The sequence below is a fragment of the Sminthopsis crassicaudata genome, chromosome 1, assembly GCF_048593235.1.
Source record: "Sminthopsis crassicaudata isolate SCR6 chromosome 1, ASM4859323v1, whole genome shotgun sequence".
NCBI classification, from domain to species: domain Eukaryota; kingdom Metazoa; phylum Chordata; class Mammalia; order Dasyuromorphia; family Dasyuridae; genus Sminthopsis; species Sminthopsis crassicaudata.
The window spans coordinates 650,607,869-650,625,511 of NC_133617.1; the positions used below are offsets into that span (position 1 = coordinate 650,607,869).

The window sequence follows — 17,643 nt, forward strand, 5'->3', positions numbered from 1 at the left end:
TTATTTTCCCCCTCAAAGAACTAATGTATTTAGCAGACTTCATTTCAGTTACATTATCCAGTACCAGGTAGTGATGATATTTATACATAAGACAGAGCTACAATTCTGGGCCACAAAAAAAAAAAAATTGAAGCGATTTGGAGACAACTTTTTACTTTGAAGCAAAAAAAAGCACAGATTTTTTTATCTTCCTGAGACAAGAGGCTGGAGAGCAGGAGGGGCTGTCCTGATCTGGGATTCATAACTAGGTGCCCCTGTGTGCCCATCCCCTGAAATTGAATCCATTTCATCATCAAAGAAGAGGTAGTTTGTATCTTTCTTAGCAAAAATGGGGATGGTAGTGATAATTATTTAGGGTTTTAAAGTCAGTATACACGATTGCTATTATCATCTGTTAAGATTCAAATATTAGGAAAGACTAGGGTGGTAAGAGCAGGGAATTTGATAGGAGGCCAGTTCCATTCTTGCCCAATTTGCACAAGTTCATATTTGGGAGTTTTATTCTTTAACAGAGACGCAGTCCTGTGATGACAGGTTTGGGAAACCTCTCCACAGCACATTCAGGCTTCCTCTTTCTCTGATCTCTCCTTAGGTGGGAGATTGGCAAGTGGAGTCAATGTAGTTTAACCTGTGGAGTCGGCCTCCAGACCCGCGATGTTTTCTGCTCCCACCTACTTTCCAGAGAGATGAACGAGACTGTGGTACTGGCAGATGAGCTGTGCCATAAGCCCAAGCCCATTGTCGTACAAGCTTGCAACCGTTTCAACTGCCCACCAGCCTGGTACCCTGACAAATGGCAACAGGTGAGAGCCACTGTTTGTATTTGCTGTGGATGGGAGACTTGCTTGATATGCTGTCTTTCCTGCATTATTTAGAATTAGGTGGTTGCTGAATGTATCTAGATCTGTCTCTCAAATAAGAGTGTTTGACTCCTCTGATAAAATAAGAAAACATAGCGAAACACAATAACTACCTTCTCTTTTCTGAAAGGATGACGTGTGGAAGAAGTTTTGATCCCATTGAGTTGACCATAGGGAAATAACAAAAAATAATCGATGGAAATTATAGAAAAGAAAATCTTCCTACCAAGTAGAACTATTCAGAAGTGGGATGGGTTGCCTTGGAAGTTTCCCTTCACCAGAGGTCTTCAATCCAAAGCCAAATTACCACATATGGCGTATGGGAGATACTTGTCCAGATATGGGTTGTGCTCTAGCACTAGATGACCTTTTAAATTCTGTGATTCTTTGAAGCTGTGCTGTTGACCCCACATTGGCAAAGCATTCATTTGATTTTTTTAGGGTTGGTGATAAATTCGTGTTGATCTACATATACTATTATATACATACATATTGGAATCAATACAATACAACAGTTAGGGTCCATAGTATGATAAATAAGCATTTAATAGCAGAAATTGCCAGAGGAATCCCCAAAGAACCAAGGATTTTATTTTTAGTGGACGTAGAAGTTGAAAGACTTATAGGGATTGTATGATAGCTATACTTCTTCCAGGATCAATCAATAATTATGCTGTTATTTTAATTCTAGTATTGAGAGTAGGAACCTCCACCAAAGCCTTTATTTGATGTTCTTCATGAATTGTTATTCATCATTCAATGGCCAACCTTACAGGCCTGAAATTCTTTAAATTTAGTTAGACTGGCTCTTAGAAAACAACATTACTGGTTTACACTTCAGACCATTCCATTTTGGTAGAACCTCTCAGAGTTTGAGAGCCATTGGCATAAGTTTTGAGAATTCAAGGTAATGTTTACATTTCATTGAAGAATCAAAAAAAGTGGAGGATTCATACTCAAGAATTTTTATTTTATAATTGGGGTACCTCCTCTTCTAAAACAGGTTATAGATTTTTTTTTTTGCTTTAATAAGTTGCTGTGACTGAAAAAATTCATCACCCAGCAAAGATTAATATTTATTCAAGAATTATGTTATGTCATTTGAATTAGTGTTTATGATAGAAGAAAAATGCAAAAGGATTGGGAGATCATAAATTTAGAGCTGCAACTTTGGCAGCTAGGTGGCCCAGTGGATAGAGCACTGGATAGAGATAGGAAGATCTGGTTTAAATTTAGCAATAAATTTGATACTAACTATATGACCCTGGGAAAGTCATTTTACTCTGTTTGCCACAGTTTCCTCATCTGTAAAATGAGCTGGAGAAGGAAAAACCACTCTAGTGTCTTCATGAAGAAAACCTCAAATGGGAACACAAAGATTTGTGCATGATAAAACAGCTGAACAACAAAAATTCAAATACTATCATAATGCAGATGAGAAAACTGAGTTTGAAAAAGTTTAAGGGACTTTAGGAAAGCCAGACTGAAAGCACCATCCTTTACTTTCCATTCTCTTTAATATGCAATCCATTTCTTGCCTTCCTAATTCCAACTGCTCACCGTATCTCATACTTTTCTCTCCTTGTATGAGTTATCACAATAATCTCCTAATTATTCTTTTGGACTCGAATCTCTCTCCTCTTTAATTCCTCTTTGCACCATTGCTAAATTGATATTTCTAAAGACCAAGTCCAGTCATGTATAGCCCAAAACACTTCAGTGGTTCCTTAATACCTCTGTGACCCAATATAAGCATCTCTGTCTGGTTTCTGTCTTTTCAAGAATATTACAGATTAGTCTCTTCTATACACATGATAGTCTAGCTAATCTGACATACTTGCTGTTTATCTGTCTCTTATTTCCTTAACTCTGTTACCCACTCTTGGAATGTTCTTCCTCTTCACCTCTGCTTCTTGGAATCACTGGCTTTCTTCAAATGTCAGCCCAAATGATACCTCTTCCATAAAGCCTTTCTTGATTGTCTCAGTTGCTAGAGCCTCACATGATTTATAATTGGTTTTTATACATTCTATGTGGTTTCCCTCAATGGAATATAAGCTTCTTGATGATAGATACTATTTATTTTTACCTTTATATTCTCAGGACCTAACAGTGTTTGATGCATAGTACATTCTTAAGAATTTTTGAATGATCAGTTTGATTTGGCTTTTATCAATTGATTGATTGGAGCACATAGGACTATGTGTATAGATTTATTTATTTACAGGGCAGAAAGAGTTCGACTTCCTCTCTTTTACAGATGAGGAATCTAAGGGCCAGAGTTATTATGGTACTTTCCAAGTCATTCCAAGAGAGAATACTTCATTCACAAAGATAGCAAAGGTCTCAAATCAAATACCTTACTACCTATAGAGAACCCCCTCCAAACTTTTCAAATATTCACCATTGATTTATGTCAGAGGCAGAAGAAACTATAAAGACTCGGTAGAGATTATGAAGCCTTGGGTGAAGGGCTTGGAGATGTGAATATTGCTTCTATTACTTACTTCCAATGGAAGATGATTATATTAGAAAGATATGGACAATAAACAGCAGGCTAAGAAGATCATGTCAAAGAATAGAGTTTGCTTTTCTGAACTAATTTACAAAATTCAATAGTGGTGGGTTCTTAGCCAGAGACAGAGTGCAAATGGGACATGGCACATTAAAGTGCCAATGAATAATATCTTTACTTGGAAACTTGCTGAACTAATCAGGAGGACTTTAAATAAAATGAAAATTCATGCAGATAAAGAAGAGTCCCTAGACACGATGAGTAAACCAGATGTCATAGAGAGCTAGTGATTCTGAGAGACAGGGATGAAGAAGGGGATACATTCTAGGAAGTATAACTCAAGAGAAAATAATAGTAATGGAAATGTCCAAGGAGGCACATGACAGGAATAGAAATTATTGAAAAAATGAACACAAGATTTTAAGAGAAAGAAACCTCTAGGTTTCACAAATCTTTGTAAGGTGCTATTCATAAGTTACATTTATTAATGGAAGGACATGTCTTATTCAGGAAGAAGTATATTACACCCTGTGTCCAGATACTTTTAGTCTCAGGTTCCATGACCTTTAAGGAAGGAAAGCTAGATAGAAAATATTTGAGTCAGAAGAAAGGGAAGAAAAATATAGAAATTATTCTTACAACATTTTATTTTTTAAATTTATTTTATTTTTGTTTATAAAATAAAACAAGCATTTCTATAACATTGTATAGTAAAAAAAAAAAAGATGATTGTACATGAAACTGCACATCTATGTATAACTTACTATTATTCTTAACAGCATTATATCATGGATTTTATCAACAGCTGGAAGATATTGATGGCAAATTTCTCTTGGAAACCCCCAAATTTCCAGAAGGCAGAATGTATTCTTATTTGGAGACTTCCATTCAATCTAACAAACATTTATTAATCCTCTCCCATGGGAGAGGCATTTGGGATAGGCCTTGGGTGATATAAAAACAAAAATAAGAGTCCTTGCCCTGTAGGAGCTTATATTTTATCAAAATAAACTGTTCATGTGTGTATTTTATAAATTTTAAATTCATGCAAAGAAATGCAAAGTAATTTTGGTAAAGGCAACAGCACTGCATTTGGAGTATTCAGAAAGGTGCCCCTTGAGTCAAGTTTTGAAGGAACATAGTGATGCTAAGGAGCAGAGATGAAGAGGAAGCATATGCTAGCTTAGAACTAGGAAACAGCAGAGCCCTGATATAAAAATAAGAGAGGGCATGTTATGTGGGAGAAACAGTAAGAATACAAGTTTGGCTGGAATATAGAGTGCATGAGAAGTGATATGTATGAAGTCTGGACAGGTAGATTGGAGCTAGATTGTTAAGGGTTGCCAAATGAAGGGAGGTATTTTTTGCTAATTTTTTTTATTTGCTATTTGAAGCAATATGTACCTTGGAAGTTTCCTAAGCTGAGAAATGACTTAGATATAACAGTGATTTGACTATTACTTTGGCAACTGTGTAAGGCTATGAGAGAGATTAAAATCAGGGACACCTTTTAGGAAACTATTACAGGTGAGAGATGATATAAATGGTATAATCTAGAGTATCAGGCTTGTGATTGAAAAGCAAGATAGTGAAGTGAGAGCCAGTACAAAAGGAGGATGATTAAGACTTGAAAACTGATTGGATGTAGAGAAGAAAAGACACTGAAGCTTGGAGAATGATTGAATTTGTACTAGGGAAGTTATAAGTGACAGAGGTTAGTAAAGAGAACATGAATTCTGCTATCATTATGTTGAGTTTGAAATATTTATAGAATACAGGTTTGAAAATGTCCAGTAAACATTTAGTAAGGTAGAGTTAAAGTTCAGAAGAGAGACCAAAGAAAGTCATTTGGATCTGGGAATCTTCTGGGTAGAAATGAAAATTAAATGCACAGGCCCTGATGAGATCAGAGGTCGAGGAGATGAAAAAAGACAGGAGAAAAGAGTCCAGGACAGAACCCTGGGGTTAACACAAAATCAGATCATTTTAGCTTTTACAGGTCCTCAGTAACTTTCCAGAAAATTTGTTCAGCAAAGTTAGCTTCCTCAGACTATTTCATTAAAACTAAGAGAAAACAAGCCATTATGTGATGTGTTTGGCAGAGTAAGTCAACAGTAACCGTGAAGCAATTCTCAGCTAATTGGCTCTTATCTCAGGACACTAGTGCAGTAGATTGGAGTGCTGACATTCTTTTATTCACACCACAGCTGTTAACAACACTCTTGTTTTGGAGCTTTGGATTTCACCACGATACCTCTTACAACAGCGGTGTGTGGTATACAACTCACAACAAGCTTTTGCATTTATCTGCTTTTACACTTCTCGTGATCCAGAGAGTAGTCTTTTAAGCTTCTCTTCACACTCAGGCTACAATTTCTTTCTTTTTTTTGACTTGTGCAAAGGAACAGGAAAAAAGTCTGGGAGATGTCTGAAAGGTCCATTTAAAATATGACAGACAACTGCTCTGCTGAGTGCTGAGTTTTCACTGGGACAAAAGCCACATCTCAGTGTTTGGTCAGACAAAAGTGTGATCAGGGCAATCCGTGTGTGGTTTTCCCAGAGAAAAAAACAGTGTAAATTGTATGGATCACCATCTGTCAAATGTTAATGTCACTTCCTTTGTTTTCTTTGAAGCCCATACTTGACAAATGGCAAATATCCAACATTTACTCATACTTGGATGGGAGGGAGAAAGAAGGATGTCTAAAACACAAACCTGTCTTAGGAATAATTAAAAGTATATGATGCAGAACTGTAATTTTGGCTTGGGTAGCTGTCTGGTCTTTCTTTGTTTCTATTATTCCCTGCATTCATTCTTTCCCACTTTTGTTTCATCTTCTAGTTCTGAATGATGGCCCATGTCTTCTTAGTCCCACCATATTGCAAATCTATCTTGAGATTTTTTTCTTTTGTTTTTGTAGAGATTAAAATATTTTATTTAGTATATTTATTTTTAAAAATTATTTATTCAAAATATTTATTTATTAATATATTTATCATATTAGTAGTTTAGTTTCTCATAAGCATGGCATGTTTTATTCTTTTTACTTTTATCTCCAGTGCTCAGGACATAGTAGGCATTTACTTTCTTCTTTACTGTCAATTTTTTTCCATCATAATGACAATCCCTGAAATGGAAAATTATAAGTTTAAATTTTGGTCTTCCCCTGCTTTTGTTCTTCCTCATATCCAACTAGTCACCAAGTCCATTCAACTTTTCCTTTCCAGTGTCTTTCTCTTTCTTTTATCCCCTCTTTTCTATTTCTGATATATAGTGTATATTTATATAGTATAATCATAACAAAAGTATAAAATTATAACAAATATAGTCTATATGTTTTCTATTTAATTTCTTCTGAAGATTAATTTTTTCTTAATACCTGCTTTGATCATGTTACTTCCCTGCTCAAAAATCTTCAGTGGCTCCCCATTATCTATGTTATAAAGTTAAGATTTTTAACTTTAACTTGAGACCCTAGAGGGCCTTGAGGGAATGTGGAATAGTGGAAAGAATATTAGATAGGAAGACAGATGACATAGGTTTAAATCCTGGTTCTTTTACTTAGCTACATGTATGATCTTGTTAGGCAGTGAAAGAAGATGACAACAAGAACACTTATTAAGCACTTAACTATGTGTCAGGCATTGGCAAAAAGAAAGACAAAGAACTTTTTTGTTTGTTTGTTTGTTTTGTTTTGTTTTTAATATTTTAATAGTTTTTATTTACCAGATATATGCATGGGTAATTTTACAACACTGACAATTGCCAAACCTTTTAAGGAACTTACATTCTAATAGAGGAAGACAATGAAAAGGAACTGAAAAGGTGGAGTAGGAGAAAAGGAGGAGTATCTGAGCCAGGGGCACAGTAACAAAGTTTATAAAGTAAGACCAACCAGGAGAGGAATGAAGAATGGATGGGTGGGCCATTGCCCAAAGTGGAAAATTGGAGAAGGGAGCCAGCATGGTGGAAAAAATATTTCAGGGTAAAAAGATTCCAGGTGTTGAAGAAAGTTCCAGAGAAAACTTGAGTCATGGCAACAGAGTTTGTAGAGTCAGAACATAGCTGGGAGAACAATTCAGAAAACTGTTTCTGGGCCCCAGTGCCCTCATTGTCTAATCCAACCTACAGTGTCAAAGAATTCGCATCTATGATGGCCCACAATTGGTTCCAGTGTGGTCTCCCAGATTTTATTTGAAGTTTTAGTGAGGAACTAGCTAGATGGCATAGGGGATAGAGTGCTAGGTCTGCAGTCAGGAAAATTCATCTTCTTGAGTTCAAACATGACATCAGACACTTACTAGCTCTGTGACACTGAGCAAATCATTTAGCCCTATTTTCCTCAGTGTCATCTTCTGTAAAATGAGCTGGAGAAGGAAGAGTAAATGATTCTGGTATCTTTACCAAGAAAACCCTAACTGGGGTCACAAAAAGTCACACTCAACTGAAGAATTACTGAACAACACTGAGCAAAGCACTCACTTCCTGAAAAGCAACCCATTCAACTTCAAATATCTCTAATTTATTTTTTCCTTATATAAGAATACATAAGCATTTATTTAGAGCTTTACATTTTGCAAAGCACTTTATAAATAATACTGCCTCTTATCCTCTTGTGAACACAGGGAAGTGGGAGCTATTATTTTAGCCATTTTATAAATGAGGAAACTGAGGAAGAGAATGACTAACTCAACTTGTTGAGGATCACATAGCTTGTAAGTGTCTGAGGCAAAATTTGAACTCAGGTCTATCCACTTTATCTCCTATATCTACTTTTTTCAATATACCTTCCACTCTTTATTCCTAGTTTTGTCTTAAGGGAATAAATAGACTAAATCTAATTCCCATTGCACATGCCAGACTACTATTTACTTGAAGTGAGCTATTTTCTCTCTTCTCCAAGCTTATTTTATTTTATTTTATTGTTTCTCTCTTATCCAAGGATATTTAATCCCCACTTTTCTTACCCAAACCCTCTATGCCATGGGAGGAAGATGGCTCTCCAGAGGGGCCACTCTCCCCTGGACAAATTTCAGCTTTTCCATGATTTTCCTAACATGGGTCCCTTAAAACTGAGTCCAGGAGGGCATTTTTATTCTGACCAGGGCAGAGCAAAAGTGTGTCTGATGTCTCTTGCTCTGGGCATAGTGGTTGTTACTTGCTACCCTTGGCATCTGATTAGCAACAGAGCTACAAGACTATATAAGGAGAGCAAATAAGAGTCCCTTGTTTTCAGTACTTAGCATTAATTTATTGAAAGTCCTTGGAAGCCAACTCACTGAGTCTTCTACCTTTCACCTCCCCAAAACTCATTAATGTTCTTTCTTTGTTCATTTTTTATAAAAAGTCTCAGTCCTGACAGGAAGGGACAGATGGGTGGAAAGTACCAAAAGGAACAACATCAAATAAACTGGAGATTGTTTCAAAATAATTTGTGCTTCTCTACATAAATTGTGTTTTATATACAGCCTGGTGTCCATTTGTCCTGCATGCAAATGTTGCACGCATGTGGGCAGAGAGAAATAACCCCCTAGATCCATTGCTTTCCTTGACTCCTAAGGGGTATTATGTGGTCCTTTCCCTATATTTTTTTTTCCTGGCATGTCTGTGTGCCAGCATATGAAAGGATAATTTTAAGGAAGAAAAAAAGTTGCAATGATTGAATTGCAAATGCTTACCAATTATGTTTCCATTTCCCATTTTTCCTCCATTGGATCAAATTAGATAAAGCTCTGAAGTTCTTGGCAGATCAATTCCTGATAGTCATCAGTGTAACATTCCAATGACTAAAACAAAGCTTCATACAAATTGTTTAAAATGTTCTGTGTGAGAGTAATTCCATTAATATATTTATCTTGTTTACAAAAGCGTATTTCAGAAGGAAAATGAGAAGTCCATTAAAAAAAAAAAAACAACAATAAAGATCTCTTCAGCAGAGATCAAAAGTTAAAGATCATGTTAATCCTTGAATAGAGTTCTGTTTTGTTTTTAGGAGAAACAAAAAGAAAACCAACATTGATTTTTGTAATGGTAAAAGTACCCTCTATGACCACTTGGGATTCTAGTGAATGGAAAAGACTATCATTCTACTAGTTTCCTTAAAAACTAATCTCACCTCCCTCTCTTGGAACCCCTAATTCCCTTTAAAACTCAGCTTAAGTGCCAATTTCCTATATGAAGTCCTTCCCCATCTCTCCAATTTTTAACATTCTTTCCAAACTCACATAAACATAATAAATTATCTTGTATTTATTTGTTCCATGTGCATCTTGCATTGACTTAACTTTACATATATTCTTTTCCCCCCTAAATTAATCAATCAAAATGAAACATTTATTAAGTACTTATTATTGTTGTAGTCATTGTGCTAGTTATTAGAAATACAATTATTAAGAATGAGACAAATTCCACTTGCAAAATTATATTCTGATGGGCAAATTACTACATACCCAAGTTTATATAGAAAATATATGAAGAGGGCTAGATATTCAGTGGAAAGAGTGCTAGCCCTGAAGTCAGGAGGACCTGAGTTCAAATTAGACCTCAGACACTTAATGTGTCTTAACTGTGTGACTCTGGACAAGTCACTTAACCCCAATTGTCCCAGAAAAAAAAAGAAAAAGAAAAAAAAAAAGAAAAAGAAAAAGAAAGAAAGAAAGAAAGAAAGAAAGAAAGAAAGAAAGAAAGAAAGAAAGAAAGAAAGAAAGAAAGAAAGAAAGAAAGAAAGAAAGAAAGAAAGAAAGAAAGAAAGAAAGAAAGAAAGAAAGAAAGAAAGAAAGAAAGAAAGAAAGAAAGAAAGAAAGAAAAAGAAAAAAAGAAAGAAAGGAAGGAAGGAAGGAAGGAAGGAAGGAAGGAAGGAAGGAAGGAAGGAAGGAAGGAAGGAAGGAAGGAAGGAAGGAAGGAAGGAAAGAAAAATATGAAGAAAATAACTATTACTAAACTTAAAGTACTTAGGAAAGGATAGCACTTAAGGTTAGAGAGCAAAAAAGTTGTATAATGAGGTTTGAGTTATGCTTTGATGGAAGAGATTTTTTGAAGTAGAAATGTGGAAGAAGGGCAATCCAGGAATGGAAGATGGCCAGTGACAAGAACAGAAATGGAGGATGGCATGTCACATGCAAGGGACAGAAAGAATATTTTGGCTAGATCACAGTATATAGGAAGGGGAGAAATATACAATGAGATTAGGAATCTGGGTTGTAGCTAGATTATGAAGGGATTAAAAAGCTAATAGTGAAGTTTACATTTTATCCTAGAGGCAATAGAAAACTACTGATATTTATTGAATAGGTAAGTGACATGACAATTTAAGGAAAAATCATTTTAGCAGCTAGCTAAAAGATGAACTGGAATAGAGAGATGAGGCAGAGAGAACAATTGCAATAATCTGGGCAAAAGCTTTGATGGGGCAATGGCTATGAGTAAAGAAAAGGGGTTGGATTTAAAAGAGTTTATGGAGATAAAAATAGTAACATTTAACAACTGTCTGAATATATGGAGTAAATGAGAAGGAGGAAGACTGATGGCAAGCTTAATGACCCAAGAGATTGGAAGAATGGTAGTACTTTTAACAGAAATAGAGACATTTGGAAGTAAGCACTTGGGAGGAAAAGAGTTTGGATGCTTTCATTTTGATATGTCTTTGTCATCTAATTTGAAATGTCCAGTGGGCTTATGACATTGCATTAGAACTCGGGGAAAGAGTCTAGGCTACTTCTCTCTTGGTGACGTCAGCTTTTTTTAGCTTAAAAAAAAAAAAAACAACAAACCTGCAGATGAGTGATTGATGCATTCACCAAGAGAGAATAGAAAGAGAAGAAAGCCCAGGACAGAGCCTTTGAGAATATCTACAAGTAGAATGTAAGTTTATTGAGAACAACTCTTTTATTTTTGTTTTCTTAATCTCATCATTTACCACAATGCTCAACATATAATAAGTTATGTACTGGTACATGGTAGGTTTCGTAGTAGGCATTTATTCGTGCCAAGTATTGAATTTAATTGAATAATCTACTCTTTTTTTTTTCCTCTGTAAAATGAGCGTATTGGAAGTGATCTCTCAACTTCCTGCAACTCTAAATTCTCTGATTTCTATGATAATAACCATCATTGCAACAGCAATCAATTGCATCTACCATCAGGAGCCATTTGGAAATTCCTCATTAATTGTAAAGAAGGAATTTAACACTAATAATAATAACAGCTCACATTTATATGGGATTTTAAGGCTAATAACATACTTTTCCTATTACTTCTCTGTGAGGTAATAATGATAACAATAAAAACAATAACTAGCATTTATGTGGTGCTTTAAAGCTTACATGACACTCTACATATATTAATGCATTTCCTCCTCAAAATGACCCTGTGTGGTAATTGCCATTATTACCATCTCCATTTTACAATTGGGGAAACTGAGGCTTTGAGAAGTTTCATGACTCGTCCATACAACTAGTGTATGAGGCAGGATTTGAACTTATGTTTCCCTGACTCCAAATCCAATACTTTATTCACTTTGCTACCTACATCATTACTATCACCATGTACAGATGAGGAATTGAGGCTCAAAGATGAAGTGATTATCCAGGAGTCACAAAGCCAATAAATGTGGCATTTGGGAGGCAATCCTAGGGGTCCTAATGGCTGGTACAATCCTCTAGCTACCAGCCCACCCAGTGGTCTTTCAGAATAGCTGATACTTACCTGGGTAATCATTTGGGTGTGACTGGTGAGAGAGTTCAGGTATTTATATTCCTATTTTACAGATAAAGAGATTGAAGCTTAGAGTGACTTAGTAAAAATGACACAGCTCATAAGTAACAAACTGGAATATGAACCAGGTCTTTAGACTCCAAATTAAATATTCTTGGCTTTCTAGTCTATACCCATGATCAAATCAACAAAATGTCTGGATAGATTCTTACATGTCTTTAACCTAAAGCTTATTATTGATTTAAGTGAGGCCAGTGTTAGCCAAATACCAGCCTGAATTATCATTTGTTTAACCAATGTCATTTCACATAATAATAGGCAATTAACTCCCAATTCAGGGGGAAAAAATCATTAAATTAAGAAGGGTCAACACAAAAAGAACCTACTAAAAGCCTACTAATTAGGGGATTGGGTAGCTAATTGGGCTTAGTCCAGGCAAGAAATTTAGCAACACTACAGATTGCCAAGTTATTTTATGTTAGGAAACTATGGTCCCTTCCTAGATATAATTCTTTAATTTGGTATGCCTTCTAATATTAGTAAACAATGTCAGAACTGAAAACCTGTAATAGGTTTCAATTATTCAACTATTCAATTTTTAGAATTTTTTTAATGAAGGGTACTCATGAGGAAACCCTGACCCTTTACTGTCATAGTACATCCATTGAGAAGTCTGGTTTTCTCCAGCTGCAAGAGTAATAGCCGATTTTAATTTATTTTCCTCCCATATTACTCTCCCTGCTGTGGAATCATTTTTCTCAATTTCTTCTTCAGATTCAAGAAATGCTTATCGGGTACCTAGATCCCTCAAGGCAATGCTTTCCCAGCTCAGAATACAACAGTGAAAAATGCTGAGGGTCCTATATTGAAGAAATTTAAAATTTTAAAATATAACAAACAATTATTTTTGTTGTATTATAATTATACAGATATACACAAATAAGAATGATAAAGGAAGTATGAAGGGTAGGCATTGAATATGAGTGTTTGTAACTCTAGAACCAGCATTCTTTAAAAACTTCAAGAAGGAAAATTTCAAGGGGTTCTAATAAAATTTGAGGAGGAAAAGATTACTTTCAGCTGAAGAATCAAGGAAGACTTCATGGAAATATGCCCCCAGAACTGGGTCTTGAAGGAAGAAAAAAATTTCAACAAAAACTAAAAGGAAATCTATTTTAGCATTGGGAAGAGATGGGATTAGCATGAAGGCTTAGAAAAGTAGAATATAGGATGGTGTGCTTCCTCTTATCAAGGATATAATGGTGGGTGAAGGGGACAAATGGAAAAAGGAACTGGAAAGGTAACTTCTATGTGTTAGGCCCTGACCTAAGCTATTACATCAGATACAATTTCAAGGGCTCCTCTCTACTCATAAATCTCTATGGTTCATATCCCTGCCCATGGTTTCCCTTTGGGGACATCAGAATTGGGCTCATGTGTTTTCAGTGATCCTCACTTGGCCTCTGAGAACTCGTACCAACTAAGGCATTAGATAGAAAGAAAAAAATTTAATTGAGGCAACCAAAATTATAGAAAGGATTGGTGCCTGGAGCAAAACAATTCAGAACCCTCCCAGAGAGCTCCATTTCCCTTCCCAGAGCTTTAGCTCACATTCCCCACAAGCTCATGGAACTATTTAATCATGTCTATACTTTACTCTTGAAATTGCAAGACCAGAAGTTAGTACAGCTTCTGCAGTATGTCTTGTGGCTGTCCCTTTCTCTCCACTCATACTGCCACCATCCAAATTCAGGCCCTCATCACCTCTCACTTGGAATATTGCAATAGATTCCTAATTGCTTTCTATACTTCAAGTCTCTCCTCACTTCAACCCATCCTCCACACAGGTGCCATAGTGATTTTGCTCAAGAGCAAGTCTATCTCATTTCCATACTCAATAAATTCCAGTGGGTCTTTATTCTATGTAGGATCAAATATAAACTCCTTTGTTGGGCATTTAAAGTCCTTCACAATCTGGACTCAACTTACCTTCCCAGCTTTATTACACATTTTTCCCTTTCACAAATGCTGCTGTTTAGGCTTGTGCTCTTACTCTTTGTCACACAAGAAACCACATTTCCCAGCTCTGTATCTTTATACAGTGTGTTCCCCCTTGCCTGGAATATATATTCCCTCCCAACCTCTACTTCTTAGAAATTTATTTAGTTTCCTTTAAGGCTCAAATACTACCTTCTAAGTGAAATGTTTTCCTTTTCTATCCCAAATCCTAATCCTTCCCCTCATTTTTTTTTTCCTTTTTATATAAACCTGTTGTGTTTATACATTTTACATGCATGTTTTTATCTCTCAATAGGATGTCAAATTACTTGATTGAATAAATGTTCTTTTTTTTTCCCTGAAAACAACCTTTACCATTCAAAAAAATAAGCAGTCACTTTTAAGCAAATTAAGGATAAAACATTACACAATGACTAAACCCAGTCTTACACATTAATGGTCAAAACTTAACTTTCAGGAACATCTATGAAGGGGTTCTCAAACTATGGCCCGTGGGCCAGATGCAGCCCTTTTATGCCGCCCGCCCGCAGGGTTATGCAAATGTACTTAAGGGCGGAGACAGTGTGAGGTTTTGTTTTTACTATAGTCAGGCCCTCCAACAGTCTGACAGTGAACTGGCCCCCTGTTTAAAAAGTTTGAGGACCACTGATCTATAGCATCTATGCTATTGAAATATCCAAGAACTGTAGCTTTTGCTTATCTTTCTATTTGTGATTCATGCCACTGCTTTAAACTTGGCTTGCTCAAGGCAGTGTCTGTCCCATAATAAAACACCTAAAATGATATGTAAAAGTATCCATCCAGAATTTGGACAAATGTCCAAATGTTTGGTCTACACGTGTTTTTAGTCATCCGTGTTTGGCACCATGGACCAACAAAAAATCTATACTGATGCACTGATTTTTCATTGGGTGGAATGTTTGACATTTAGAAACAATTTGCTTTTTCTAGTACAGAACTAAGAGATAATATATAAGGATATGTATATAAGGATCCAGTCAGCTGCATATTGATAGTTTTAAAATGTAATATTATCGGGGTCAACTAGTTGATGCAGTTGATAGAGCACCAGCCCTGAAGTCAGGAGGACCTGAGTTCAAATATGGCCTCAGACACTTAACACGTCCTAGCTGTGTGTCCCTGGGCAAGTCACTTAACCCCAATTGCCTCCACAAAATAATAATAATAATAATATTTCCTGTTTTATTTTATTATTATTTAATCTGACAATTACATTCATCTAGTTACCTATATACTAGGAAGTTTTACAGGCTGAATAGGCCCACTGGTGATGTGATTGACACCTCTATTCTAGACTTTGTTTTGGAGAAAAGGAAGGCTGTGAGAATCAATAGCCTTTAATAATATTAGCATTTATATGGTGCTTTAAGATTTGCAAACTATTTTATAAAGATTATCTTATTTCATCCTCACAACAAATCTGGGCGGGGGGCAAAGTACTATTATCCCTAATTTGCAAACTGAGGCTGACAGAAATTGAATGACTCGCCCAGTGTAACCCTCCTAGTGTCTGTGTTCATATTTGAATTCACAACTTTCTGACTGCTGATTCAGCACTCTAACCATTGTACCACCTAGCTGCTTCTCTGATAATTACTCATATATCTGGAATACTGTAAGTTTTACCAAGTCTTTACCTCACAAATATTGTGAAGTGATGCAACAGGTAGAGTGCTGGACCTAGAGCAAGGAAGAACTGAGTACAAATCCAGTTTGAGTATTTACTACCTATATAAAGTTGGACAAGTCACTGAACGTTCCTCAGCCTCATTTTCCTCATCTGTACAATAAGGCTAATTATTACAATAATATCCTGGAAGGTAGATCTAAGAATTGTAAGAATCATATGAGATATTTGTAAAGTATTTTGTAAACCTTAAAGTATTATATAAATATTGTTATCATTATTGTTACCACAGTAACCAAAATAATATTAATCTCATTATATTGATAAGGAAATTGAAGCCCAGGTAAGTAAATTACTTACCCAGTCATGCAATTAAGGTCAGTTTTAACTTTCATCTCTTAGCTATCTCCAAATCTTATCATATCACCCCAACTTCACTGATTTGTATCTCTGCATCAGAGGTGAAATAATTATTTTCACCCCTCCTCAAATTGAATATTAAAGCTGAACCTCCTTTGGCCTTTGCCAAAAGTGTTTAACTAAACATTTGGATCTGAGAGTTTTATTTGCCCTCATTTAGTCCCTTCCTCTTCCTCAGCTTCCTTCCCCTTTATCTTTTGTGTTTATTCAGATTAAGTTGAAGTCCTTCTGCTTCCCAAGGCATTTAGAAAGAGAAAATGTCAGTCCTCAAGCAGGAAAAAAAATCCAAAATTACTGCACATTAGACTTGACTAATGAAGTATATAAGATGACTGTCAGACAATGTAAACAGACTGCTAATGTTGAATGAACTCAGTCTATTCTTGGAGAATTCTATACAATTACATGCAAAGGATTAAAAGAACAGAAGTTTGATTATATTTTGAGGTTTGGGGAGGTAATGATTGTTGTAAATTAACCATTACCCTTCTCAATGAAAAATGTCATGTTTTCACAACAGAGAAAATATTTGCACACCATAGCAAAAATCAAATACCCCCTAGCGTTGGTTGTGACAAATGTCTTCTGCCTACACTGTGGCAATTCCCTATGGTATCTAGTATGATAGATATATATGGTAGTTTTTTGCCTCTTCCCTCCCTTTTTCTGTTCAAAATAATACTAATGATGCATCTTTTACAGCCTACAACAAAATAAAATTACAAATAATACTTTAAAAGAAAATAATTTCAATAGATATTAATTCAGTTGCTACATACATATAGATCTATGTTTGCTCCTTAAATTCTAGCTCATGTTCCTATCTCCAAGCAACTGCATAAAGATCAGTAGTTGTATAAAGAAAGGACTCTGGGTAATAACACTCTCCAACATCCTTTCAGAGCTATCCCCCAATGTCTAACTGGAAAATTTCTTCTGTTAGCTAAATGAAATTTCTAGAGTTGCATTGTAAACCAATTTCATCTTCTCCTATCTTCAGGAAAGAAAGCAAGCACCTGGTTAGTATCTTCTTTATTTAAAAGTTCTAGCACAGTTGAATTGAGTTCATGGGATTAGGTCAATTACTATTGAGGAATGAACTGTGGGAAGTTTTCCAAGTTGCCCCCTCTCCAAGAAGTTGGCAAGCATTTGGATAAATTTTAGGACACACTTTAGCTATGCAGTTATTTGGAAAACTAATCACTTAAAAGGTCATCTGGAGTGTACAATCAGTTTATAGGAAGACCTAAGGGAGACTTGATCATAAACAAGTGAGGGATGAATATGAGACTAAATCATTTGAAGGTATTGGTATGACAACACCATAATGACCTAGGAGGAAGAGGAAAGAAAGCCAGGCAATAAAAATGTCTTCTACATCCCCCAAACTCTCTGTTAGTTATAGCCAGCCCCCCACATTTACAGTGATGGCAGTGGCCCTATCTTGTTCCATCTGGAAACAACAAAG

At 35.7% G+C, this 17,643-nt stretch overlaps 1 protein-coding gene across 2 annotated transcripts in view; it reads left to right on the top strand.

Moving 5' to 3' along the window:
- The window catches only part of ADAMTSL1 (ADAMTS like 1), a 380,756-nt gene that overhangs the window by 269,351 nt on the left and 93,762 nt on the right, over positions 1 to 17,643 (top strand). For both annotated transcript variants that reach the window (XM_074282966.1, XM_074282967.1), the window contains exon 16: positions 593 to 803. In XM_074282966.1, the coding sequence (XP_074139067.1) occupies positions 593 to 803 (211 nt within the window). The remainder of the gene's footprint in view (positions 1 to 592; positions 804 to 17,643) is intronic.